The 27858-nt window shown below is 40.9% G+C and overlaps 1 protein-coding gene across 3 annotated transcripts in view; it reads left to right on the forward strand.

Moving 5' to 3' along the window:
• The window catches only part of LOC308457966 (uncharacterized protein), a 44690-nt gene extending 23442 nt beyond the window's left edge, over positions 1 to 21248 (forward strand). For 2 of the 3 annotated variants that reach the window (XM_080972347.1, XM_080972345.1), the window contains 7 exons: positions 912 to 1066; positions 1562 to 1639; positions 10322 to 10511; positions 11594 to 11721; positions 13923 to 14039; positions 16476 to 16586; positions 20868 to 21248. In XM_080972347.1, the coding sequence (XP_080828473.1) occupies positions 912 to 1066; positions 1562 to 1639; positions 10322 to 10511; positions 11594 to 11721; positions 13923 to 14039; positions 16476 to 16586; positions 20868 to 20988 (900 nt within the window). In that variant the 3' untranslated portion in view covers positions 20989 to 21248. Of the gene's footprint in view, positions 1 to 911; positions 1067 to 1561; positions 1640 to 10321; positions 10512 to 11593; positions 11722 to 13922; positions 14040 to 16475; positions 16587 to 17524; positions 17742 to 20867 lie in introns of those variants that run through there. The other variant, XM_080972346.1, reaches the window with a different exon arrangement.
• The last annotated feature ends 6610 nt before the right edge of the window (positions 21249 to 27858 follow it).

Raw genomic sequence — 27858 nt, forward strand, 5'->3', positions numbered from 1 at the left:
TTATTGTTAACTCAAATGAGGGCAAGGAGTGTGTTTGCGTGCGGATGCAGTGGAAACATCTAAATGAAGCATGACCGAAGCAGAGCAGGAGATAACAATTTGATATGCAAGCCAACAAGATTACTTTGTTTTCTGTGAAATCTGAAGAGCCATGAAAGTGCTGAATATTTGCTGCAACTCACAATTGAGGCTGAAATTAGTGCAGTAGGAATCTCAATAATATTCATTGACCTTGCAGACACCTCATTTATGATAAGGCCACAGTCTGAAGACACATGATCCAGCTGCCTTTCAGGAACTAAGCAGGTGTAGAGCTGGTCAGTGGCGACAAACTAGGAACCCTATGTATTCTACCTTGGTAGCATTATATAAATAAATAAAGCCTGATTTCATAAAAGCTTTGCCTAAGGTCTAGTTAAAAGGAAAATGTGCTGTATAAAATATGTTGGGTTGCATCCAGTACGTCCCCATACTGATGGAAGGCACTTTGCTCCAATGAAGGCTTCCATCAGTTGGACCTGGAGGCCAGTGTTGGGTTGGGGATTTGTGTGTATGCGTGTGCCAATTTCCCCTTCACTCCTGTAGCCCAACCACATCTCTCACAAATCCGCTTCAGAGAATTGAGACCCTTTGGAACGATGTGGGAGGTACAGTGGAGAGAAGGGGATGAATTAAAACGGCTTGCCTCCCTGTTCTGCTGATAGAAGCCTCTGTCAGTAAGAGGACACTGAATACCACCCCCTCTTTTATTTATTTAATTCTGGCATTCCTAACCCCTAAATGAGGTTGCTTGAAAATGTTATGACAATATTTAAAAGCATATTATTATTATTATTATTATTATTATTATTAATATCAAAGAAGAAAAGTCATTTTAATGAACCCACACTTGGAATTTTCTTTGCACATAGGAACTGAATATAAAAAGCTGCAGTGGTCCTGGATTTAGAGGGGACAAAGTTCTGCTTTGTGCAAGCACCTTTTGCCATAACCTGACAACTGTAGATATTAGCTGGACAGGAGCTACTGATTCAGGACTCATTGCCTTAGTAGCATCATCTGTAAGGTACAATTGAAAACCCAAACATTTGTTGTTCTTCATACTGTTGCGCACAACTAGGTACCATTTTGTAGAATGGATCTGTAGAAACAAGGAGATTAAGGGGTCCTCCAGACTAGGGGTTTTTTGGAGGGTGTATATTGCAACATATTTTGCATTTAACAGGTGAGGATGGAACATGGAGGCTGAGAAATACATGACCAGCCATAGCAAATAATTAGTTAACTAAATGCCAGCCATAGTAAATGTTTTGTTGTTGTTGTTACTTGCTGTTGTTAAACTGTTGGGAGTCAGAAACCCTGTCTATCTATTTCAGGTCTTTGAGAAATCTACTAGTCTAGCATTTGCCCCTGATCTATACTACCTTTCATGCTTTCAGGTGTCTTCCTATGTAGGTAGAATATCTGTGTAGAGAAATCATAACATAAGCTCAAATCTGGGTTGCATATTGCTTAATTGCTCAAATAAAAGAAGAGAATTGCTGTTGCTCTCTGTTTTTAGATTGCAGTGCCTTTCTACTAATGGATGCCGGATTACAGATGATGCAGTAACTGCCTTGATTGAAAAGCATGGGAAAAGGTAATTCATATACCAGCAGTAACTGCACCACAATATGAGTATTTAGTGCTTGTCTCATCACCATAGCTATATATGGTTCACAAGGCTGTGCGTTTTCTCTCTGAAAACACTGCATTTTATTTATTTGCTGTTGTTGGCATAGATAAGAACATAAATGGATCAGACCAAGGCCTATCTAGTCCAGCATATTGTTCCTGCAGTAGCCAACCAGATGTCGATGGCTCAAAGTAGAATATGAGTGCAATGTTGTTGTTGTTTAGTCATTTAGTCGTGACCCCATGGACCAGAGCACGCCAGGCACTCCTGTCTTCCACAGCCTCCCACAGTTTGGTCAAACTCATGTTCATAGCTTCGAGAACACTGTCCAACCATCTTGTCCTCTGTCATCCCCTTCTCCTTGTGCCCTCAATCTTTCCCAACACCAGGGTCTTTTCCAGGGAGTCTTTTCTTCTCATGAGGTGGCCAAAGTATTGGAGCCTTCATGGATCACTGCCTTGCCGTGGCGAAGGGGCTTCAATAACTCAGAGAAGCTATGAGCTATGCCATGCAGGGCCACCCAAGACGGACAGGTCATAGTGGAGAGTTTTGACCAAACGTGATCTACCTGGAGTAGGAACCGGCAAGCCACTCCAGTATCCCTGCCAAGAAAACTCCATGGACAAAGACAACAGGCATGAGTGCAAAAGCATGCCATAATTCACAAATCGTCATCAAAGAAGCAGCTGATATTGTAGAGACATGCTTTGTTGCAGCTGGGGCAGGTGAAGGTGTCTGGTTGTGCTGATGCGGATACACTATGGTGTTTCTTCTTTCTGCACTCCTTCCAGCACTCCTTCCTCCTCTGGTCACTGCTATGGATACATGACCGGGCTGTCTGTCTTCAGGCATAGAGGTCATCTGCAAGGGATTACAACATGACAATGTTCATGTTGCCAGCTTTCACGTCATGTCATCTTTGTGATGCAGACTTGGTCTGCCAATTAGCCTAGTGCCTGAAGCCAGCTCCTCATAGAACACATCCTTGAGGATTCTGCCATCTTCCATTCTTTGGACATAACCAAGCCAGCAGTGGGCTTGGGAGAACACATCTTTGTTTGAAACTCTGTGCTGCCATGTGATGCCCAATTTTTTTCTGACACAGCACAACTGAGGCATCACCCCTGACAGTTGTAAGTTGCCCATGACTCACTTCCATAAAACAGTGTGCTCAACGCGCAAAGCCTGGTAGAGCTTCATCTTAGTGTTGGGTGTTAGCATCACATTCCCTCATACCCTTTTGCTAATTGCCCTCAGAACAATGTTGCATTATTGAGAGCTGGTGCCTTAAATTAGCACAAACTTTCAGTTGCAAAAGTAACCGCTTTTTACATTTTGCTTTGAGCTATTCCTTGGAAATAGTCATTTGGCCAATTCAATGCCAAATTATTAAAGCTGAAAGTATGTACAAGGTCTTGGGGTTCTGAACCTATATTTAGTTATAAAAATGAAAAGGACAGGATTTCTTTTTTTTAGAATTCACGCTAACTTCTCAGGTACAGTTTTCATTTGGTTGTACGTTTGCCTAGAAAGTTTTAGTCAATAAATACTGTCTGTCTTAAGAGCGGTAGTCTCGTAATCTGGGGAACCGGGTTCGCGTCTCCGCTCCTCCACATGCAGCTGCTGGGTGACCTTGGGCTAGTCACACTTCTCTCCTACTAGCTAGTCACACTTGGGCTAGCCCCACTCACCTCACAGAGTGTTTGTTGTGGGGGAGGAAGGGAAAGGAGAATGTTAGCTGCTTTGAGACTCCTTAAAGGGAGTGAAAGGCGGGATATCAAATCCAAACTCCTCCTCCTCCTCCTCCTCCTCCTCTTCTTCTTCTTCTTCTTCTTCTTCTTCTTCTTCTTCTTCTTCTTCATATACAGCAGGTGCCTGCCCAGGGCAACAAAAAGTTTAGTGGTTAATGTTTTAAAATTAATTTTACCCCTACGATGCATTTTATCAAAGGTGTGCTAACAAGACAAATGAAGACAATAAACTTATTAAAAGGCATGTAATATCATGGGAAATGAATACAATGCAAAACCATTGTTAGCAGATGGTAGCCACCGTCTGTCAAAGCTTTGCTTATTTCTTTCTCTCTTCAACCTCTGTTCATTTTGCCAGTTTTAAGCCAGTCAGGATCTATATTCTGTAATTACAATTTTCTTACAATCCCTTTTACTTTATGCCTCACCCAGTGCTGCCTTGGAACTTTAAAGAGAATGTGCAATAAATATTTCCCTTCAAATCATACCTACGCCTATGTTTGTCATCATATGAGCCCTATTCAGGTGTTCTTCAAAATCATGTTGGCAAAGTCACGGTGGGAGAATTCTGTTTCCAGTTACTTGGCAGTCCTGCATGTGTAATTGGGTCCATGAATTACAGAATTTATGTTATCATCTATGGCATCCAAAAATAGAAACATTTAGTATTTACATGAAGGTGCAACTCCCAGCAGGTTCAGTAACAAATCAATAAGAACGAAACCCATCCTATACCGTGAAATCTGGAAGGTAAGACATGCCAAGGCTGAACTATTAGGCTATTTTATAAAAGGTAAAGGTAAAGGGACCCCTGACCATTAGGTCCAGTTGTGACCGACTCTGGGGTTGCGACGCTCATCTCACTTTATTGGCTGAGGGAGCCGGCGTACAGCTTCCGGGTCATGTGGCCAGCATGACTAAGCTGCTTCTGGCGAACCAGAGTAGCGCACGGAAATGCCATTTACTTCCTGCCGGAGCGGTACCTATTTATCTACTTGCACTTTGATGTGCTTTTGAACTGCTAGGTTGGCAGGAGCTGGGACCGAGCAATGGGAGCTCACCCCGTCGCAGGGATTCAAACCGCTAACCTTCTGATCGGCAAATCCTAGGCTCTGTGGTTTAACCCACAGCGCCACCCGTGTGCCAGGCTATTGTATATATGTGCATGAATAAAGAAATATGAGTTGTGGGCCCGTCCCTCCTCCTCCACATAATTCTAGCTTGTTTGTATTTCATTATATCTTAGGTACATAGTAGTTTTTTTCATAGTGGTTAGAAACAAAACCATCATTATACACAGTCTGTAAAGATCTGGCTGCTCCAATTATTTGTTGTATGAGATCATGCCCACATATACTTCTGCATTATAAAAAACCAAAACCCCATTTCTTTCCATTAAGAGGCATCTTAATTTAGATGGGTCATTCTACTTAGGTGGCTCATTCTGCTTAATATGTATGAAGTATCTGAATTCAAGAGGTTCTTTTGTTGTTGAAGCCTTTGGACTTGATGTTCCGGGCTGTTTATTTGAGACTCTGTACAGGACTGTCTGGGAATTGCTTTTTGTACCGCTCTGTCTAATCTGTATTGATTTGCTCTAATTCCTTCAATATTTTCAGAATGCTGGCTCTTTTTTCCATTTTGGATAATTTATGCTTAAAGAATTGTATTTTATTAATTCCTGTGAGTAACAGTTCCTATTTTTAAAAGCCTACTCATTGCAAAGACAACAACAAAACAAAATACGGGAGGTTTATCTTTTTAAATTAAAGAAGAAGGTATTTCAAAACTGAGGAATGGGAGCTTTCATCCCAATGCAAATAGCAGCTCTAGAAGAGTGATTTTCATCAGGACCACAGCAGGGGAGGGAAAGATTAAATGCTCCATCAATGCCTGCTACAATCTTGATAATTATAAACCCCCCAGCAGCTACTATATTCATTTTTAAAATGCACATTAAATGTAAAGATGTTTTGAATATGTTATGTCTAGTTCAAGCTGTAGCGACGGGGGACGGGACTAGCCAGGCTTTTTGCCCCAGGTAAAGCCTCCAGGGGGGTGCCATTAAGGCTCCTACCCTGTGTATGTGCGCACACAGATGTGCAAGGGAGGTCTTTGACCTATGTGAAATAAAGCCTAGTTTCGCCTCTGTTCAATCATTACTTTGCATAGGGCTTTCTCCCCCAGCAGGAACTCACTGGAACTTAGTTCTGGCACCTCTCAGGTGGGCGCCATTTCCATTATAAGAGAACGAGGTAGGCGTTCATGGTGAGTTCCGGCACCTCTTTTTCTAGAAAAACAGCACTGACTTTGCCATTTAAGCCATTGTGCCAGTAGTCATAGGGTCAGGCAACAGAACCCCAGGGCCCAATGTTAGGGAAGACACTGTTCCCTTCTAATACTGTAGCTCCTGACTTCAGACCTAACATGGCACCAGCAGCTATGTGAAGTGACATAGAGCCAAAACGAGTTTCCCTTTTTTTTTTTTTGGTATAATATTTATTAATTTTCCAACAATTTAAACACAACAGTACAAAAGAAAAAGCATAAAAAAGAAGACAATGCAATACAATACAAAAACACTACAAAACACTAACACATAAAACTAATAAAACAAAAACAAAACCCATTTAAAACACATCAAACCATTTCATTATCTTATCTTTCGTTCACTTGTTTCCACGACCTCCTCACACCTCCCTTTTTGTATTCCACTTCTGTTAATTGTTTCAGCAATTCCTTTCCATCTTCCTCTGTTTTCTATCCTATAATTATCTTAACACATTCTAACCTTATTTTCCCTTTAATATTCTATTAATCTATTTATACTTAATTCCTTATAACATTTCTACTAAAGCCATATAACTTCATTCCAACATTTTTCTAACATTCATTAATTTTACAGTATTTCTGTAAATAATCTTTAAACTTTTTCCAGTCTTCTTCCACCGATTCTTCTCCCTCCAAAACGAGTTTTCCTTGATATCTCCAGCGTCAGATTTACATGAATATAATCTGCTGAGAAGTTACGTTTTGATTGTCATGGCTGTAAAATTAGAACAGAACAAACAAGACACAAAATACCTTATTTTAAGTGGCTTAATCAGTATTGGCTCCTTGCCTTGATTGTTAAAAAGATGCTCTCATACGATGACTGATTTCAACAAGGGCTTCTTTCCCCGTCATAATTTGACTGTTCTTTTTATTGCAAAATTTCAGAGCATAGCATAGTGCGATGATTCTTCTTGCTGATGTGTTTACACATGGCAGATGCACTTTAATGATATGGAATACTCCAGCTGAGTGCAATAAAAGCATACGATGAATTTGTGTTTCAGCACAGAGTGCAAGTATGACTGCGAAGACATCTGCGATAATGCAGGAAAATATAACAGAGCCGCTTAAGACATGGCAGGAGCAACACAGCCAGGAGCTACTGATAAATAAATCAGAATATCGCCTGCCTGGTTTGCTGTCACACATTTGTTTTTCTTATTGTTTTCCCAGAGTTTCCTTAGGCTTTCACTTTATGAAAAATATTTTTAACTTCCTTTGTGGGTACAGCCTACATGGATTTCTCTCTGGTGAACAGCTGGTTCATACTTTGGGCCCTTCCAGGAAGTTGCAGGATCTCCCACAGATATATATATATATATTTAAGTAGCCAACCAGTGTTGTTGGCGTCAAAATGTCAGGCTGTATTCTCCCCCCACCCATTTAATCTGGATTTAACTTCTCTGAGGTAAATCTAATAAAAATATTTTTAAAAACCCTGTTGACAACCAATCACTTGCAATATTTCAGTTTGCAAATTAAGCCCCATCTGGAAGCGTTATTTCAGCATATCTGAATTGCTTAACTGCACATGTTCTCACATTAATCTACCACTTTTAACAGAACCCACAGTCTGTCACCTGAGGGCCAAGCTAGACAATATGTAAAATGTGTGAATGCATTTTATGTATCTGGTTTTTAAAGTAAATAAACAGCAACTACTCAGAATTAGAACTATGATGTGTTGGGAGGGGTGGGTTAGTCCTGTGCATGTTGATTTTGGTAAAAATGGCCCCCTCCCAAAGTTGTTATTCAACCAGAGAGAGAAGCTGCCATTGGCACTTTGTAGGATGTTGAATAGGATGCAGTTTTCCTCATGTGCTCCATGATTTAATATATCTGTTCTGAAGTTCATGGCGCTGCACACGTAACAAATATGTCACACAAGCTATTTACTGTTAGGGAACTTAACTGTCTCAGTTCTGCCCAGCTTATACCAAATGAGGAGATTTTCAGGGTTTTCTATATAATGGTGTTTGGCAAGTCAATGAATTCTGGTGAAAATCTTCCTTGTGAAAAATTATTGTCTCTTTGTTGGTCCAGTTATTGTGATGCCTCAGCTTTGGGGAAAAGGTGTCACAGTTGTAATATTCATTAAGGTGTAAACCTTATTGAAAATGGTGAGGCTTCTAAGTAAATATGAAGCTGATTGCTCTGTTAATCAGTATTCTTGTTGATAAAGGTCCAAGTTACCAAAGCATATTATAATTGGAATTTCATGAAGATAGGCAAACAGTGTTAGTTATCTACCATGTTATATGTCTTCACCCACATCAAGATAATTTTTATCAGAGGAAATTCTGAACTGTGGGTCGGAAGAACAAAACTTGAAATTTGGACTGCCTTGACCAGTTTTCTACTGCAAATGCACATATTCACTGAAGTGCAAAAGTCTGGAGGGAAAAGGCCCAGCTGACCTTTCACTGATCAGATATGTTTACTGATATGGGGACAGGCCACAAGCACAGGAAGTTGTGAGATTTGAAGTTTTGAAGCTACAGTTTGCAGCTTAGATTTTCATTTATTGCTGCCTCCTAATTTTAGTCCTAAAGTGATGCTCCCTCTGCAAGTAATGAACTATGAACTGTTGTGCCTTTTTACAAACGAACAAAGCGAGAGTTCATTCAGAGTCCCTTGGTTAAAAGGTATAATATTTCTGTTCGCCTCCCTGCTCTTTCTTTGACCAAAATGTTTACGTTGTAACATCAGAACTTGGATACTAAGCCACATGACTATAATGTACAGTCATTTCCCATGCTTGGTTCAATAAATCCAGTGGCTCCCAGACTTTCTCCCTCATGGACCACTTGACATCTGCTGAGGTCCTTGGCAGACCACTTGATGACTTGTCCACCCGCTGTAGCAATTGCGCTTAGATGCTGTATGATTTCAATTGTGTTTTTATTGCGTCTTTTATTTGTTTTTCTTTATTCCCTTCCTCTTGCTCTGTTTTTCGTGCTCCTAATCCCCTCTGCTCCTTTCCAGTTGATTCCCCCCTCCTCCTTTCACTTCTACGCCATCCTGCTCACCTTGTGGGTGGGCTGCCAAGTTCCTTGAGCAATGAAGCGGCCACCACACCCATGATTCGCAGTGGCAACTCCTGCCGTTCTTCACAGACATGCTGTGGGCCACCTGAGTGAAGCTTGTGAATCACAGTTTGGGAACCATTGGCATAGTTAAAGGGGAAAGGTTGCTTTCCCACTAACCATGTCCTTGATCAGGGCTGGCGTTGGGTATACAGCATCTTTGGGCACCTGCCTGGGTCTCAGGAACCTCCTGATCCTGTTGTGCCATCTCATAACTCTTGCTGCCTACGCGCCTAAGCCAGTTGTCCGCACCCCGAGTTAGCATAAATAGAGGGAAAGAGGTGAGGGCTAACTATTTACCTGCCAACCTGCTGTTTTTAGTTGGAAGCAAATATATTTTTTTCCTGGTTAAACCAAACACACCCTTTACATCAGTGCACATCATTCCATCCCACCCTAGTGTTCTGAAATTTCTCCCCCTTGAAGTTTAATCTTTGCAGAGTATTTTTGCGGTATTGAAATACTGCAGTCAATCTGTACCCCAATACTTGGGTCTGCCACCAGTTAACATTCTAAGCTGCTTCAAATCCTGATCACGTTAATCAAATGGGCAGCCATTTATTGACTTTAGCAAGGATTTGGGGTTAATGAAAATATATTGTGGTTTTACCCTGTTTTGAAGTCAGGTTTGGTGAGGTTGGTTAAGATTTATTCTGTTATTAAAAGGGTTATGACACAGATTCTCTCACTCCTTTTTCATTTTGGTTAATTCCTTTTGAAATAGAATTCAGTATTGTATTTAATTTCACAGACATTTTGTAATTGCAATTCTGCAGATATTCTGTTTAAATTTGTTCTTTCCCCCCATATTCTGGAAGTGTAATTATGACCATTGTTTTTATTAATAATAAATGGAGGAAAAATATACTAAACATATAACATAAGCCTTCTATATTGTATATTTAATAGCATAAGATGCCTCATACTTTTATGGCATCAAAAAAGTAATAGCTGGTGTTGCTGATCTTGGTGTGAACATAGGGTTATTCTTTTTATAGCATTTCCAATTTGTGAAATTACACAAATGAACCTATTTAGAGCATATGAGATACAATTTCATTAACTCAGTAGTTTTATCAACTACTTCCTTAAGCTGTTTCATGTTGGAGTTGTGGAATCAATACAGTTATGATACAGTTAAAATATATTGACACCAAACCCTACATACATTAAGCATAATAGAAACATCGCCACCCAACCCCACCCCTACGCATCTTCCCTCCCTCCACCCCCTTTTTTCTCTCTCCCTAATGTCTCAACAAATGAAACGGATTTGTAAAAATGTTACATGGAAAAATACGAGAGACATTACACTTACTTCTGTAAAACAAGAATATATATATATATATATATATATATATATATATATATATATACACACACACACACACATATTCTGGACAAGTTTATTAAACAGTGGTGATTTAATGATCATTAGAAAACCATGTTACTTTTCTCTATCTTGTCTTTTCTAGCCTTAAGAAGCTGGAAATATTTGGATGCCATGCTCTTACTGACGAATGCTTGAGATCCGTGGCTGTGAAGTGTCCAGATCTAAACGTACTGAACATTGGCAGAATTCACAAGATTACCGAGGAGTGTTTGGAGAAAGTCATAAGCTCTATGAAAAAGCTAACTAGTGTTAACCTTACAGGGCTCAATATGGTAAGCAGGTAGTCCCCCTCCCCCCTGTTCCCCTGTCTTCATTTGTGTGGAATAAATTGTGCTGAGTTTGGGCAAAAGAAAGACATGAATCACGGGTATTCATGAATTCAAGGCTCACGTGTACAGGTTACAAGTTCTTACTGGAAATCTGAAATCCCACTTAGCACTTTCAAAAAAGTTCTAGTTTTCAGTGTTGTGATGTTAGCTTAGAAAATGGTGATAGCAAGGTGGGCGGAGACTTCTAAACCAGAGGGTGAGTTTTTTTAAAAAACGGGCCACAAATGGGATATAGCAGTTTTCATTGGAATTATGCTTGTGACTATATTCAGCAGTGACTAAAATTTGCTTGTGGCAAACTGTGAATGGTTTAAATCAAAGTTTTCCACCACAAGTTGAGTTAATTCCAGCACAACGCTGATTTATTATTAAATACAGCATATTGTCCAACTGTGATATAGCATCAACCATGTTCATGCGCATGGAGTGCAAATTAGGCTAATTGCATTTAACTTGCCTGCTGACGGATGAAGTATTTCAGCATGAGGGCTCCGTCTGTTGAAGAAACTACAGAGGGAAGATAGATGTGGTGGTTTATTATAATTATTACTATAATGCAAAAGTCATGTTGATATATATATTTCATGTTGTCTGTGATTGTGTCAGAACTGTGGAGGAGAAAAACAGCAGTGAGCTATATAAAAGTTTATTGCCATATGACTGTGCATTCTCAGTATTTGTTTTCTTAACAGCTTCTATTTTGCCATCTTATGCGAGTACGTTTTTTGAGTAGGTGGTTTTTATTTCACAGCAGAACAAATCTTGCAGCGACTCAGGAAAAGTGCCTCTTGTTTTGCGTAGGACTGCTGTGGTTGATAAGACTGTCACAACTAGCGTAGCCAACTGGCCAGTCTGCTGGCCTGTGACTATTACATATATATTGATGCATTCCTTCCTTTTCAATTGGTTGAAACTGCAATAGAGAAGCCTGCATGATAGTGGCAATAAGATTGTAGAGCTGCACTAGATGAAGAGTGCTACCCAAATTGTTGTGTTTCCTTTTTCTCTCTCTTGTTGGGCTGTAGGTGAGGGATTGTGTTGTACATTTAATTGTGAAGAAATGTCCTAAACTGGAAAGTTTGGTTCTCAATTCATGCTCCCAAGTAACAGATATAAGCCTTTTAGAAATCAGCATTGGCTTACCAACAATCAGGTATGTTTGAAGACTAGCTATTGTAAATGCATTTGTTATTCAATGGTGCAAGCAATCTTTCAACTCTAGACTTAAAGGTCTTACAGGCCACCAGCACACCAGACTTAATCGTCTAATGAAGAACCCTTTTATAATACTTTGGGGCTCCAGACCTCTCCTGCAAAGTCCTGCCCTGGCCGCATCATTATTGTTCTCAGGTGTTTTAAATCTCACTGTCATTTTTTAACCCTTTGGGTGATGTGGTGTTCCTGCTTACAGGAGCATGGCATGATTCAGTGTTTGTGGTGGATGCCATGTACGCGCAAAACACAATCGTAAAATAAAAATATTCATTTTACAGAGAAGCATGCAATTCTGTAGTAGCCAAACAAAACACTGCACATTTGGTACCTCATTACATGACACTTGGAAATGCATGGCAATATACAATTATTAAAAAGATTTTAAAAAGTAGTTCAGGGCATCTTAGATTCTAAATGTTAGCTTTTGAAAAGGAAATCTCATTATAGTGTTCAAGTTGGAGTGCTACTTGAGAGTGAAATCTGCACTGCAGTTAGGGTTCCCAGCATTATTTAATGTCCCATGATACAACTTTAAACATATAGTGTAGCAGGGGCCTAACAAGGGAAATTTGTGTGAGAGATTGGGATGGAGCATATGATAATAAAACCCATTCTCAGTGGGGGCATTACACCATTCCTCAACTGACTTTGGTGAAAGGTGATTCCCCAATAATGGCAGTCTTTGGAAAGCCCAGAGACAGTGATTGGTGTGTGTAGAATGACTTTTAAAGGAACCATTTATCTTGCTTCTAAAACAGAGTTAGTCAGTTATTTGAGTAGCATGGAATTTTGTCAGCATTATTACCACTTAATCCTTGAAAGATTGGCTTTTTCCTGGCTGACGACCAGTTGTATTCTTAGATTGCCTTGAATTTCATGAGTTCATGGTGATAAGTTTGAAGGGTGGATAAAACTGGCTTGTACTCATAGTTCATTGTTTTATTTTATGCAGTGCTCTTATTTGATAACTCATTCAATATATTTATTTGGACTGAAGACACACCATCATAAGTATTTTATGCATCATCTCCTAATTGGTTAATTAGTTGTCCAACATACCATGTGGCAAGATAAAGTAGAAAGCTTTTCTAAAATCATTATGGATTATTTACAAGATGCTTTACAGCAGAGTGTTTTATTACAGCTTTATAATTTTACCTTGCAGTATGAAATTGTTTAAATTAATACTGCAGACAAGAGAATCAAAAGCCAAGTTTGGAGATTTGCTTGTTCAGTGACCACAAATGAAACAAATGTACTTTAATGTAACTTTTTTATAATAATAATAATAATAATAATTTATTATTTATACCCCGCCCATCTGGCTGGGCCTCCCCAGCCACTCTGGGCGGCTTCCAAAAGAATATTAAAATACTATAATACATCAAACATTAAAAGCTTCCCAAAACAGGGCTGCCTTCAGATGTCTTCTAAAAGCCTGGTAGTTGTTGTTCTCTTTGACATCTGGTGGGAGGGTGTTCCACAGGGAAGGCGCCACTACCGAGAAGGCCCTCTGCCTGGTTCCCTGTAACTTGGCTTCTCGCAGTGAGGGAACCGCCAGAAGGCCCTCGGTGCTGGACCTCAGTGTCCGGGTAGAACGATGGGGGTGGAGACGCTCCTTCAGATATACTGGACCAAGGCCGTTTAGGGCTTTAAAGGTCAGCACCAACACTTTGAATTGTGCTCGGAAACGTACTTTTTCTTTTTTCCCATTTCCTTTTTGCAAGAAATGAGAGTTTCGTACTATAAAAATAATTTTCAGTGTTACAAGTGGTGACACAGGAAACATGAACTTGTGGATCTCCTCTTTGGTGAAATGTGTGAGCTCTGTGCACATCTGTGCAAATTCCTGCTTCCCATCTTACCTGGGAAGTCTTAAAAGGGGAAGCTCAAGTTATTCCTCTGTAACCACTTATAAATATTGTCATGTAATGAGGTACCACACAATCGGTAAGGTGCACCCATCCCTATATGCGTACTTGCTAGTTTAGTCTGCTACGGGGTTGGATCATAAAAACCAACCATGTACTACATGGAGCTGCCGTAACTACTTTAAACACTTACCTCTGATCTACATAATCAGCTGATTGCTATATATGGATGCTGGTTTTTTCTTTCTTTTTTTAAAAATTGCTGCAGGTACCTGGATGTTAGTGGCTGTAAAGAGGTCACTGACATTGGAGTTCAAGCTTTGGCGGGGAGCTGTCGGAAGCTTTCTTTCCTTGATTTAAGTTCCACTGCAACCAGCAAGAGAGGGTAGGGTGTTTGAGGACATTTTGCAAGTGACGTGTTCAAGGAAATATGCAATAAAAATGTAATCTGACCTTCAAACAGTAGCAGCCAGTAATGGTACGGTGGAGCTGCCCTCCTGATACCCATGTTTCTGCAGCCTGCCTGGAGAATGAGGCAGGGCGGAACAGTTCAGCTCCAAATTTGTGGTTTGAACTGATTTATTTTCAGGCAAAATTTGGAGTTTCACTATCTCCCTTTCAGGCTACATACTTTGTGCTACTGACACAGGCTATCATATGGCTGTTGTAGAGCATAAAGACTATTTCTGATTAGTTTGTTATCTACATTTAAAAAGGAGAGCGGTTTTTGTGGTTGCTAAAGTAACCTGGTGTGCATCAGCGGCTACTAAGCTCCAGTTGTTACCATTAGGTGCAATTTGTAATCTCCCTTTTCATCATGACTGGATTTTCACCCCCAGAAGCTGAGGATCTGCTAATTAAGATCCAGAGTGGAGAGTAGACAAAATAACCTAAGAGCTTTTCCCCGAACCCTTCAATTTCCCATTCTGATTTGCAGAGCATTAAGACTGTTTCCTAGGTAGCTATGGCAACAGCTATATAATTGTAAGTGCATTATGTTCTTTAGATGCATTCTAGCACTGCTGGACAATCCGGGCTTCATCTGATTGGTCTGCTCTGTTTAACTTTTTGATTCCATTATTATCAGAAATGTTTCCAGCTGCTTCTCATGTAGCTATTTTTCTTCTATGAACTAAGTGGATTTAAATGTCACAGCACATGTCCTCCTTGCAGTTACTCAGACTGCAGCACATTCAGCTAAATTGCTGTAATAATATTGATGGACTTTCTTGATTGCATTGCCCTCCACTCCCACTGGCTGCAAGCAGATCAGTATCTTGTAGCAACAGGCTCTGAAATACTTGACTAATATTATTTTTATTAATTTATTAAATCTCATCTGTAAATCTCAGGATACAAAACCACACAAAATGCATAATAAAAAACAAAACAAAAATAAACCAACAACCCCCTCTCCCCACCCAAGCTGCATCCTTGTTAAGTATATTGAAGCTGATGGTTAATGAATGTTTTGGACATTTCATCCAGAGATTGCCATGACACCTATGAAGGCCTTCATTGGGGCCTCTAGGCTAAGGCTCTCAGACTCTAAACTAGCCCTCCTGGAAAGAAAGCTATGAGGTGAAATGTGCAGGTGCCCTTCTAAACAATTTCTAAGCAATTTAGGTAAAATGAGCTGGTCTGGCTGTTCCCGTCTGTCAGTGTTTTTAAGCAAATGAGTGGAGTCAGAGCTAAGTGAGTTGTTTGGATACCAAACAGTAGAAATCCCTGGGGTCATAAGAGCTTCTATTTTCTTGTCCCCATTAGTATGCTTTCCCTGCTTCCATCTTATTTTTTTAGCAGACCTTGGAATCTCCATGATTTCCCTTCCCTTTTTCCTGGCAACCAGGATGTACTTTTCCTGTGGTGGTTTTGACTGAGATCAGGTACTCCTTGGAAGTTTTTGCAAATACTAGTACACAGTCAGTAAGTATGGGTGGATGTTAAAAGAGGACTTTCCCCAAGTGGCAAGTGCAAAATGTGAAAACTTTGCAACAAGACTCAGGGATATCTCCTACTGTACATGAAATGATGTCCCTGCACTCCTTAAGAAGTCACTGTAAGTTACAGTACAATGGTATGCATTGTTTACTTCAGAAATAAATCTCCTTAGGTTTAATGGGGAATAGTCCCTTGGAAACTGGGCACAAGAGGGCAGCTGAGCTTTTGGTTTAGGATTGGCATTAGGGAAAGCAGAGCACTTGTGACTTTAACAGCTGTATGTCTACAATCAGCACCAGCAGGCTATAACTGACTTCCCATGATAAGCATGAGGTTCTTGAGGTGGTAGAAGCAGCAATGACTATGCTCTCTAATTCTGTGTTATACCATGCCCCCCATGGAAACTATTTTGTGACTGGCACCCACAGCACTCTCCCAGAATTCAAAATGTACCAACTGGTCCGTAAAGGTTGGTAACCCTGGTGTAGAAGCTAACCTCTTGTATGTAACCTTCAGAAATGAACGACAAAATAAATACTTTATGGAGAAGCATGAAACAAAGTTAAGAAAATGTGAAATGTGGCTTCTCCTACAGCAAAGCCTTTCATTGCTGATTTAAGGAGTGCAAACGCATCACATCCTGTAGAATACATATACCCCAAAAATGTCTGAATCATCTTGCAAATAAGTAGCTGGTCTTGAAAGCATGAAATAGCTTTTCACCTAGTGCTGTGTCCATCAGGAATAGGTGACCTTTGATGATTTAGAATGTGCTGTGTGCTTAATCCGAGAAGTGACTTCCTAGAGCAAAATTCCTTTTCAAATCTTACTTCAAAAGCAGAACTTAACTTGTAGCTTGTGTCTTGTTTATGGGCTTCAGGGTTTGCCTGTTGGCTAGCTTCTGCTTCAGGACTTTGGAATGTGTGAAGCTGAGTTTCTGCAAGAATATCTCCCTGGATGCAGTTGTGAAATTATGCAAAAATTGCAAAAGGTGAGTGTGACTTCCTCTAATACAATCCAGGTATTGATGATTTCATTGACTTAATAGTAAAGGGATTAACAATAGGACCCTGCTGGAACTAAATTACGAGGAAAGGTTTCAGTATTTGGAGAGTAGGATGGAGTATCCTGGAGGAGGGCATGGCTTGAATGGAGCAGAAAACCATTGCACTGTTTTATTATAGGTTCCATTTGTTTGCCATAATGGCTAAATGGAGCCTCCATGTGCAGAGGCAAAATGAATACCAGTTGATGTGGGGCAGCAGTAGTGCTATCAGATTCATGCCCCACTGGTCGCCAGAAATTGCTGTCAGAAACAGAATGCTAGATTTGATGATCTTTTGATCCATCTTTAGCTGTCATTTTCAATGACAGTATGAGCAGGTGGTGGAGATGTAATCCACCCCTAGGGCTTTGTGCCCCTTGATGTTCATGTAAGCAGGAACTCCATGCAACTGGACTTCCCAGGCTGTGTATGGCTATATGCATGTAGGGGCCCATTTCTTGCATTCAAAGGAATGTGAAGTTGCTGAGGGAGAGGCAAGGATCCAAAACAATGTTCAGTTTATTCAAACCTGCATTAGGAAGAATTCATGTGTGTGTGAAGATTTTAATGCCCTGTAGTTAAGATTAAAGGCAGTGAGTGTGGTGTCATATTGCATTCCAGAGCAATTTGCATTCCAGACCTTTATTGTTTGTTTTATTTTGTAGTGTGAGTAACCTTAGTCTCCTTTGAGGTAAATGAATGGTGAAACCTCCATTAAACATTTCCTCATTTAACAAATTCTTTAGAGATACCGTAATGCTATCCTGCCTTTTTATTTTTCACTTGTTGCTGTTGTTTGGCTATTTGATGGCTGGCTGGGGATCAGGACAATGTAGGTGGTTTTGATATTATTCAGTCGTAGAAATACCTCTTACTTTTTGCAGTGCTTCAAGTAAGTTTTTATTACCAGCGGAAGAAGAGCTGTTAGTACAGAAGGAGACCTGGCAACAAGAATCAAGAATGACAATCAAATTTTAGTTTTCTTGTGGATAGAGTTTGACATCTCTCAAGGTGATAGCTTGAGAATTCCAAAAAGTGCTGGCAGCCTTCAAGCAGGAATAGTTCAGGCTCCTCGCACTGGATTTGCAAGGAGTTAGCACATTTGTTTCTCCAGAGATAGTGGGCTCGCTCTGTGAAGTAGGAAGCACCTTTTAAACATTTATGTTGTTAGGGAAGAAAGAGACCTTGCCTCCCCCCCCCCCCCCGCTTCCCTTTAGTTTTCTCTTTCCAAATTAATAACTGCCAACCTGGCTTCAAACTGTCTCTCCCAGCTCTTGTCAGTTATTACCCAGTGAAGGCAGAATCCTAGTCCATCAGAAAAATATGCCTAGCTGTTAAGAACTTAGAATGCTGCCTTATTGGCCATGTTATTGGTTGATGCAGAAAAAGCTTTTGATAGAGTATAACGGAATTTCCTATTGGAAACTTTCAAAGGTCTGGACATAGGGGAGAAAATAATTAATGGAATTAGGGCGATATATGATAACCAAAAAGCAAAATTGCTAATAAATAACGAGATCACCGAAGAGTTCAGTATCGAAAGGGGGACAAGACAGGGGTGCCCTCTCTCCCCACTTCTTTTTATTGCCACCTTGGAACCACTTTTAATAGCAATAAGAAAGGATAAAAATATAAGAGGAATTAACCTAGGCACTTGATACTACAAAATTAAAGCCTTTGCCGATGATGTAATTGTAACCACTGAAAATCCAGTGGAAAGTATCCAAAAAACGCTTGCACAATTGGAAGAATTTGGGAAGGTCTCGGGGTTCAAACTCAATAAAGGAAAATCCAAATTATTAACGAAAAATTTACGTAAGTTGTAACAAGAGGAACTGGAAAATACAACAGGTTTAAAGGTAGCCAATAAGGTAAATTATTTGGGGGTTTGGATCATCAATAAGAATATAAACCTATATAAGGACAATTATGAGAAGAAGTGGAAGGAAATAAAAAAAAGAATTAGAGACTTGGGGAAAATTGAATTTGTCCCTGTGGGGGAGAATATCCACAGTTAAAATGATGGTATTGCCAAAGATGATTTTTATGTTCCAAACAATACCTATAATTAGAGGCGTAAAGTGTTTTAAGGATTGGCAGAAAGACCTTGCCAAGTTTATTTGGCAAGGGGAAAAACCACGCATAAAATTTAAGCTACTAACAGAGTTGAAGGAAAAAGGAGGCTTCGCGGTCCCTGACCTTAAATTGTACTTTGAGGCAGCGTGCTGGACATGGATTAAGGACTGGATATTAATTAAAAACACGGAAGCCCTAGATCTGGAGGGATGGGATATTGTGTACGGGTGGCATGGCTACATAGGCTATGACAAGGTTAAATCCCACAAAGGATTTTTAAATCATATTGTGAGAAGGGGATTATATGAAGTATGGGAGAGGAGTAAAAAATCAGTAGTAACCAAAACACCATGGTGGCTGTCACCAATGGAATCTATGTCGGTTCACAGGATGAATATGAACAGCGATTGGCTAACATATAAGAATTTAGTAGAGGAAACAAGTAGTGATCCGAAAATAAAGGACCTAAGTGAATTGAAACAGAAGGGAATAACCTGGCTGGAGTATTATCAATTAAAAGCCGCCCTTGAAAAGGATAAAAGAACCAAAGGATTTGACAAAAAAATATCCTATCTGGAGAAGGATATTTTATATAATAATCAAAAGACACTTTCTAAAATGTACAAACTACTTTTGAATTGGCAAAGAAAGGAGGAAGACATAAAAGAAATTACAGTAAAATGGGAGAGGGACCTGGGACATACGATCAAACCCAATATTTGGAACGAATTATGGACTAAAAATATAAAATTCACGGCTTGTTTCCTTATAAGGGAAAATCTTATGAAAATGTACTATAGGTGGTACCTGACCCCTGTAAAACTTGCAAAAATAAATAAATCAAACAATAACAAGTGCTGGCGATGTAAGGAACAGATAGGAACATACTACCATATGTGGTGTTCCTGTCTAGAGATACAAAGATTTTGGAATATGATTTATGAAGGGATAAAGAGATTGATAAAAACTACATTTAGCAAGAAACCGGAAGAATTTTTACTAGGAATGGTTTCAGATAATATTCCCAAAAACAAAACTAGGCTATTTATGTATGCAACGTCAGCAGCAAGGGTTATAGTGGCAAAACACTGGAAAGATAAAAATATACCCACTAAAGAGGAATGGGTAGTCAAATTGTGCGAGTACTTGGAGCTCGCAAAGCTGACAGATGCAATAAGAGATAAACCTAAAAAGTTGGTGAAAGAAGAATGGGAATGTTTAAATAATTATTTAGGGGACAAGGGCTCAGCAAGAAAGATCTGGCTATGTTTAGAATGATACTGCATAGAGAAATGCTCCCTGATACCAAGATGAGGGATTCCTTTGGAATGCAGATAGAGTTAATTGATAAAAATAATGATCTGTTGTGAGCTTGAAGGAAGTGTACAGTTGATGAGCTTTCCTGCTTTGGCTCATCTTCCCTCCCCCCCCCCTTTTTTCCTTTCCTTTCTTTCCCTTTTCTTTTATATTTCCCGTAGTTGCTTATGTTCTGTGTCATGTACTTCGATATTTTTTGTAGTTTTTGTAGTTTTCCCCCATTACTATTAAGGAATTTTCCTTTGTAATTTTTGGTTGTTTATATTTATATGTACCTGTTTAAGCAAAAGAAAAGCTATTAAAAAAAAAAGAAAAAAGAATGCTGCCTTATATCAAATCAGATCGTGCTCTCTAGATGTTTTGGGTACAAGCTCCATCAGCTCCAGCCAGTGTAGCCAGTGATCAGGGATGATGGGAGTTATAGTACAAAACATCTAGAGGGCATCAGATTGGAGAAAGGACATGTACACTGACCGGCCACAGCTTTTCATGGGTCTTTTTCAGCTGTACCTAGAGATGCTGAGGATTGAACCTGGACCTTTGGCATGAAAAGCCTGTGGTCTACTCATTCTGTCACCACCCCAACTAAAATAACCCCATTAACAGATGATAAAACTCTATAAACTCCCAGAAAGTCAACAGCTACTTGGTAGAGGCTTCGGTGGCGCACGTAATGCACGTTCATCCTCCTATCTGCAGAGCATCTTACAGGAAAGGCCCTCTGGCGTTTTTTAAAAGGAAGCAACATATTTTCAGGGACTTATTCTGTGGCTGCCAGATGACTAGTAAAATAAATTAATGAACTATCTACAAATGTTGCTTTTCCCCCCCCAGACTGAAGATACTTCATTTATATGGTTGCCACTTTGTGCCTGATCTGGACTCCATTAAAAGAATCAATAAAAACGTTGAAGTGCTACATGACCTGGCAGGCACTAAAATGTCATCTGAATGAGGAACTTCACAAAAAACAATTTTGATTCAGCAAAGACATGTTACATTAGTTTTTCCTGCTCAGAGTTTTATTAAGAAGACTTGTACAAATTTATACTTGGGCAAGGTATAGAACCTACCTCTAGTTTAGCTTTAATCCAGATACAATCTCTGCTGCTACTGTATCTTTAATATCCGTGAAATAAGAGAGGAGAAACGTGTTGCAAGAGATACAGTTTAACATAATTTGAAAAAGTACAATAAACATAAATTGTGATTAAAGTCTTTGACTTAATTCATATTTTATTCTTTATTTAAAAGTATGTGCAGAAGAAATATGAGGAATGGAAAAGCTATCTAGACACATATGAGCCTGCCACATACTACAGAGGTCCTACTTTCTTCCAAACTGACATTTGGCTTCAACAAAGGAAAAGGCTTTCTCTGTTGATGCACTCAGATTTATATATTATTATATTATATTATATTATATTATATTATATTATATTATATTATATTATATTATTATATTATAATTATAATATTTACACACACACCCTCTGACTTACCCTGGTTAATTTTTCAAAAAATAAATAAATAATGATTTTCACGTTAGCTGCATTTCTTTCTGTGCAAAGAAAAGTGTGATAGAACTATTTTAAGTTGTTGTTGTTGTTTAGTCGTTTAGTCGTGTCCGACTCTTCGTGACCCCATGGACCAGAGCACGCCAGGCACTTCTGTCTTCCACTGCCTCCCGCAGTTTGGTCAGACTCATGCTGGTAGCTTCGAGAACACTGTCCCACCATCTCGTCCTCTGTCGTCTCCTTCTGCTTGTGCCCTCCATCTTTCCCAGCATCAGGGTCTTTTCCAGGGAGTCTTCTCTTCTCATGAGGTGGCCAAAGTATGGGAGCCTCAGCTTCACGATCTGTCCTTCCAGTGAGCACTCAGGGCTGATTTCCTTAAGAATGGATAGGGTTGATCTTCTTGCGGTACATGGGACTCTCAAGAGTCTCCTCCAGCACCAGAATTCAAAAGCATCAATTCTTCGGCGATCAGCCTTCTTTATGGTCCAGCTCTCACTTCCATACATCACTACTGGGAAAACCATGGCTTTAACTATGGCTTTAACTATACGGACCTTTGTTGGCAATTTTAAATACATACATAAATAAATACATAAACAGGACAATCCAGTTACGTAGGTAAAACTCAGCTAAGGAGCTGAAGTGGATCTACTTTTTTGTATGTGCTTAAGATGTGTGCAGGAAAACATGGTGAATATAGCCAGAAACACATATTTTTGAATTGTGAATCACAAGTAGTGGACTACATTTAAGTCCTGATGATTGCAATGAGTGAGGCAAGAGAGGATAAAATAAGAACTTTAATATATATGTTAAGAGTTATTTATTTATTTGTCGACTTTTTCTGGATTGGGCTTACTGATCATAATTCCCAACCTCACAAAACTGGTGCTAGAATCATCCAGTACTTGGAAATTCTAATGTTGAGCATTGGGGTGCCTAAATATAGTAAATATGGAGTAAAAACGGCAATGAGTCCACAGGAAGTTCGCTAATGGTTACATGTCTTATTTGACATCACAAAATTGGTGCCATGATTGCCTGCATGAAAAATTTTGAGAGATTTCTGAAAGCTTCATTATAGTTTTAGGCAGTGCTTTTTTCCTTTAAAAAATGTTTAGGGGTACTCTCATTTTGACTCACGGAAATCACCATTTTATAGTTCAAATTGGGAAAAATAAATACAGTAAATGGACAAAAGTACAAAGATTCACAAAATGTTTAGGGGTATGTGTCCCCCCAGAAAAAAGCACTGCTTTTAGGTTCTAAAGCTAGTTGAGTTTTGAAACTGGAATTTTATTTTACAGTGAAATAGGATAGAAAAACGTCTTACCTCAATGAATGGTTGCTTTGATATCTATGCTATAAGTAATTAAGCTGCTCCTTTCCCCTTATGGGGTACCCAAGAGCCCATATAGAGTCCTTTTGTAGGTTCTCTGTCGGTAGGAGAAAATAACAGAGACCAACCAGAGAATATTGAGAAGCAAAGCAGCTAGTAAGTCTGATCTTTATTAACTGTTGCAGCAGGGTGCTCCCCCACACACAGGAGAGAGGAGGAGGAGGACCCAGAACAAAGGTGTGCCTGCCCTTATATAGACATTTTAAATTGCCCGCCCTGGAATCCAAGACCACCCCCAGAAACACTATACATACATCACAGAAGGGGTGTAGCCCAAGACCACCCCCCAGATACAACAGACCTACATCACAGAAAAGGCGGTCTACAACAGAAATCTGAGTGCATTGTTTTTACCCTGTCTGCCAGATTACCTGTTAATGGTCACTTGACTGGATTACCTGGAGAGTCTGGCCATTATTTTTAATGATAATACTTAATTCCTGAGCCAGGTCACAGGCTCACCCTATTTACACCTTAAATGTGCCCTTAAGGCAGGATTTGTGAGGACAGAGACAATGGGGAGGTTTCTGCATTTCCTTCGACCTTGTAGAGAAATATTTGAGGTGACTGAAAGAGTCAAAATGGCTTTAGGACTTTTCCTATGGGTTTCAGAAGGGACGTGGGTGGCGTGGTCCCTGCTCCTGCCAACCCAGCAGTTTGAAAGCACGTCAAAGTGCAAGTAGTTAAATAAGTACCACTCCAGCAGGAAGGTAAACGGCGTTTCCGTGTGCTGCTCTGGTTTGCCAGAAATGGCCTAGTCATGCTGGCCACATGACCCAGAAGCTGTACACCGGCTCCCTCAGCCAATAAAGCGAGATGAGCGCCGCAACCCCAGAGTCGGCCACGACTGGACCTAATGGTCAGGGGTCCTTTTACCTTATGGGTTTCAGACATGTGGTTTATATATGTGTTTGCTTGGTACATTTATGAACATTCATTATATATTTATAAGACCTAAAAATTCTTATAACATCTACCTACCAGAATTACTCAGTCATTGAATTCAAAGAGGGCACTATGTAGACTAGAGACCAAATCTGACACATTTTTAACATTTAAATTAAACTGGGGTTGCATTCAAACTGCTATCTCTTGTCCTCCCCCCCCCCCCCCAATGTATAAGACATATCGGAACAAAGCTTTGTTTTCTCTTTTTATGCTGAGAGCTGCGTCTCCCAACGCCCACTCTTACTGCTCATAAAAATAAATCATCTTTTGTTGGGTGGTTTTTCTGCCAGTTGCTTGAATAGGCTGGGTGGTGCCAAGCCTTCATAGGTGGAAATTGGCAGCCTGAATAAATACAACCAGTGCCATCCATTTTATAGGTTACATCTCTGTGACAGTGCTCAATGATGTCATATTTGATCTTAAGAAGAGAGCCAAGGGAAAGGGCCTGAATGGTTGGGACAGAATGTATTCAACCTGTTTGTAACTCTCTTTCAGCCCATTCCTGAAACTTGGTTGGAGTGTGCCAAAAGATGTGTCACCAGGGGCGTCTTACCCATAGAGGCTAGTGGCACGGGGCGCCAGGCCGCCAAGTTCTGGAGAGTGCCAGGGAAGAGGCAGAGGCTGGACGCGGCACCTGCCGGCATCAGCTTGCCGCCCTTGCCCGCCTCCGCCATGCCGCGCTGAAGCAGCGCCACGCCCAGAGCCTCTCTGCCGTGGCCACCGTGGCACAAATGGCCAGCTGAGCCGGGAGGCGCCACGTCCAGCCTCCGCCTCTTCCCTGCCAGAGGAGCTGCCCTTCAGCTGCTGCCCACCTCTTCCAGCCCCGCCAGCAGTGCCGTCCTCCCTAAAAAATTCTGGAAAATGGGGGGGGGGGGGGGCGGGCGCCGGAGGGAGCTTTGCACAAGGGCGCCAGATATGCTTAAGACTGCCCTGTATGTCACCACACCACCTCACATTTTGCACATGCAGTATGTTGGTCTGGGTGGTTGGGGGACTGTTCATCTAGCTATTGAACACACCTCCCCATGTCTCTCAAGTTCCATTTTTGAATCCAAGACTCACTCTTAGAGGGCATGCACAGCTGCCCTCACCAGCCCATCTAGTGTTGATGTAAGTCTGCGGGTTTAAGACCTTTATTTTGCCTGTTCCTTGAAGCAAAAAAAATCACAATTGTTCTATAGGTGAATAGAAACCAAAATCACAGGGAGCAGCAGCATTATGTGAAGATAATAGTCAATTATGAATCTATTTTGATTAAGGACTCATATTCCAGAAAATACATTGGCACACTTTCTGTTTCAACAGACAGCTAGTCTGTTTCTGTCCTTGTAATATATGCAGGCAATACAATCTAAGTGATATCTGTTAACTGTAGTTAGAGCAAAGAAACCTGTTCAGCAAGTGAGCCCTTTCTTAGCGAATCCCAACCTCGCAAAACCAGTGTTGCAACTCTATGCCACTTCCTTTCTCTGGTTCTCAGGTAATCTATTTTGAGCACACTGTTCTGCAAGCAGAAAGGTCAGTGTGTTTAATGTTTAGAAGCCACACACTTGTAAAGTCTAGACTTGTTAGTCTTCGAAAGGACCCCTTATATTAAAGAAAAGAGATTGGGTTACTTTCAGTTTTTCCTTTATATTCAGCAATAATCCATACAAGATCAGAGTTTAGTGGCACAACACATGGAAAGGTCTACTAGGTCCTTTGACCAAGTTTTTGACCAATGCAACTAAAAGATTTCAAGACTACAGGAGCACAGGGAAATACCGTATAATTTGCACCATAACACTCACTTTTTTCGTCCTAGAAAGTAAGGGGAAATGTCTGTGCGTGTTATGGAGCGAGTGCCTGCGGGTGGTGGTGGGATCTGCTGCAGTCGTGAGCAGAGGATCCATGGTTCCCCTTCCTTCCCTCCTCCGTGGTTACAAAGCATGGATCCACATGGATCCTCAGGATTTTTGTATTGGACTACTCCAAACTCACTGTCAGATCACATGTCTGTGGCCACAGCATGAACCACAAAAATCATATATCCACTATTTCGTTTAGAATAATTTTTTTTCTTGTTTTCCTCCTCTAAAAACTATGTGCGTGTTATGGCCTGGTGCGTGTTATAGAGCGAAAAATACGGTATATATGAGAACTTACAAACTGTGGCTAGTTAGACCAATGGTCAGCCACAGAATTAAAAGGCAGCTCCTTGAGCATTTTGCTTGTAGCCTTCCATGCGTTTTTGGCCCCCAGGATGCACACACTCCATTTTAAAACACATGACTTCCCCCAAAGACCCCTGGGAACTGTAGTTTGTTAAGGGTGCTGGGAACTGTAGCTCTGGAGGGGGTAAACTACAGTGTCCTGGATTCTTTGGGGAAGTCATGTGCTTTAAATGTATGGTGTACGCAGAAACTCCCAGCAGTGGCACTCAGTCAGGAATTATGGGAGTTGTAGTCCAGCAGCAGCAGCACGACCACAGGTCCTTTTTTTTTATAAGAAGGTAATTCTATTTCACATAAACCTATTTAGATAGACTCTCCACATACATATCTATAAGGAAACTGTCTCTTAACAAATACAAAATGCTGAAATGCAAGTGAGATAAGGGAGGAAAAAGAATGTCTCCATGGAAAAGATGCCTCATGGTGAAAATTCCATGTAATTTTAACACACTCCCAGTATGTTTAATGGGACTTAGTTCTGAGTAAGTGATTTTAAGTAGAAGAAGCCTGAGCAGGCTGCAGTCCTATGTATTTGGGTATGAGCAAGCCACACTTGCAATATAATCCTAAATGTGTTTACTCAGAAGTAAGTTCAACTTGCTTAGGATTGCTGCAAACAAAAACATGTCTGCTGCCTTAGTTAAGCAACTGAAATAACTTACAGCACATCCCTATGGGAGTTTATTTGGAAGCGAGTCTCATATGCAGTTGGACTTACTCCTGGGTAAGTGAGCACAGAACGGCAGCCTCAGGGATGCAAGAGGAATAACGCCCATTGTGTATTTGCGCCATTGAAGGGGTTTTCCACGGGTGGCTTTATAGGAAGCAGTGAACAGGTAAGTGATTTTTGTCCAAGATAAAGAGATTCTCAAAGCAACCATCTCTATATAGGCAGAAAAACCTCCCTGGGCAAGAAAAGTTTCGGATAGAATCCTTATAAATTAAGCTGGAGTGATAAAGCTCAAGGTCCCACGTTTAACTCCTGGTACTTTCAGCTAAGAACATGCAGGGGTAGGCAACCTAAGGCCTGGGGGCCGGATCCGGCCCAATTACCTTCTAAATCTGGCCTGCAGACGGTCCGGGAATCAGCGTGTTTTTGCATGAGTAGAATGTGTGTTTTTATTTAAAAAGCATCTCTGGGTTATTTGTGGGGCATAGGAATTCGTTCATTTCCCCCCTCCAAAATATAGTCCGGCCCCCTACAAGGTCTTAGGGGCAGTGGACCGGCCCCCTGCAGAAAAAGTTTCCTGACCCCTGGCTAAGAGGAACGAGGTAGCGGTGCTTTAAGAGACCAACCGTGGTTGTGCTATTAGGTGGGCTACTTCTTATATTCCCTACGGACTACATCTATGGCCACTGGCTGGGGGCCGCAGGCTGCCTAGTCCGGATTAAGCGGTTTCAGCAAACCCTGAAATCCACGCCTTGGCGTCTAGTCCCCGCCGTGTGCTCTGCACCCTTGACTAGTCCTAAAATCGAGAGGAAAGGAAAGAGAGAGAGTCGGAGGCGTGCGCTCCGACGGAAGAGCCTCGGGCGCGCCGCTCCCTCCTCCTGGCCCCGCGCTGCTCTTGGGAGGCGTCGACGGCGCGGCCGCCTCTCCACGGCCAAACGCAGCGCTCCAGGTGGCCGCGGGGCGGGACGGGGCGGGCGCGCCGACTGGCGCTGGGCTCTCGGAAGAAACTTTCTCGGCCGAGGGGGTGGAGCGCCGAAGGGAACGGGCCCCCGCGGCGCCTGGGCGCGGGCAGGGTGGC

The sequence above is a fragment of the Podarcis pityusensis genome (assembly GCF_964106645.2).
Source record: "Podarcis pityusensis genome assembly, chromosome: 11".
NCBI lineage: Eukaryota > Metazoa > Chordata > Lepidosauria > Squamata > Lacertidae > Podarcis > Podarcis pityusensis.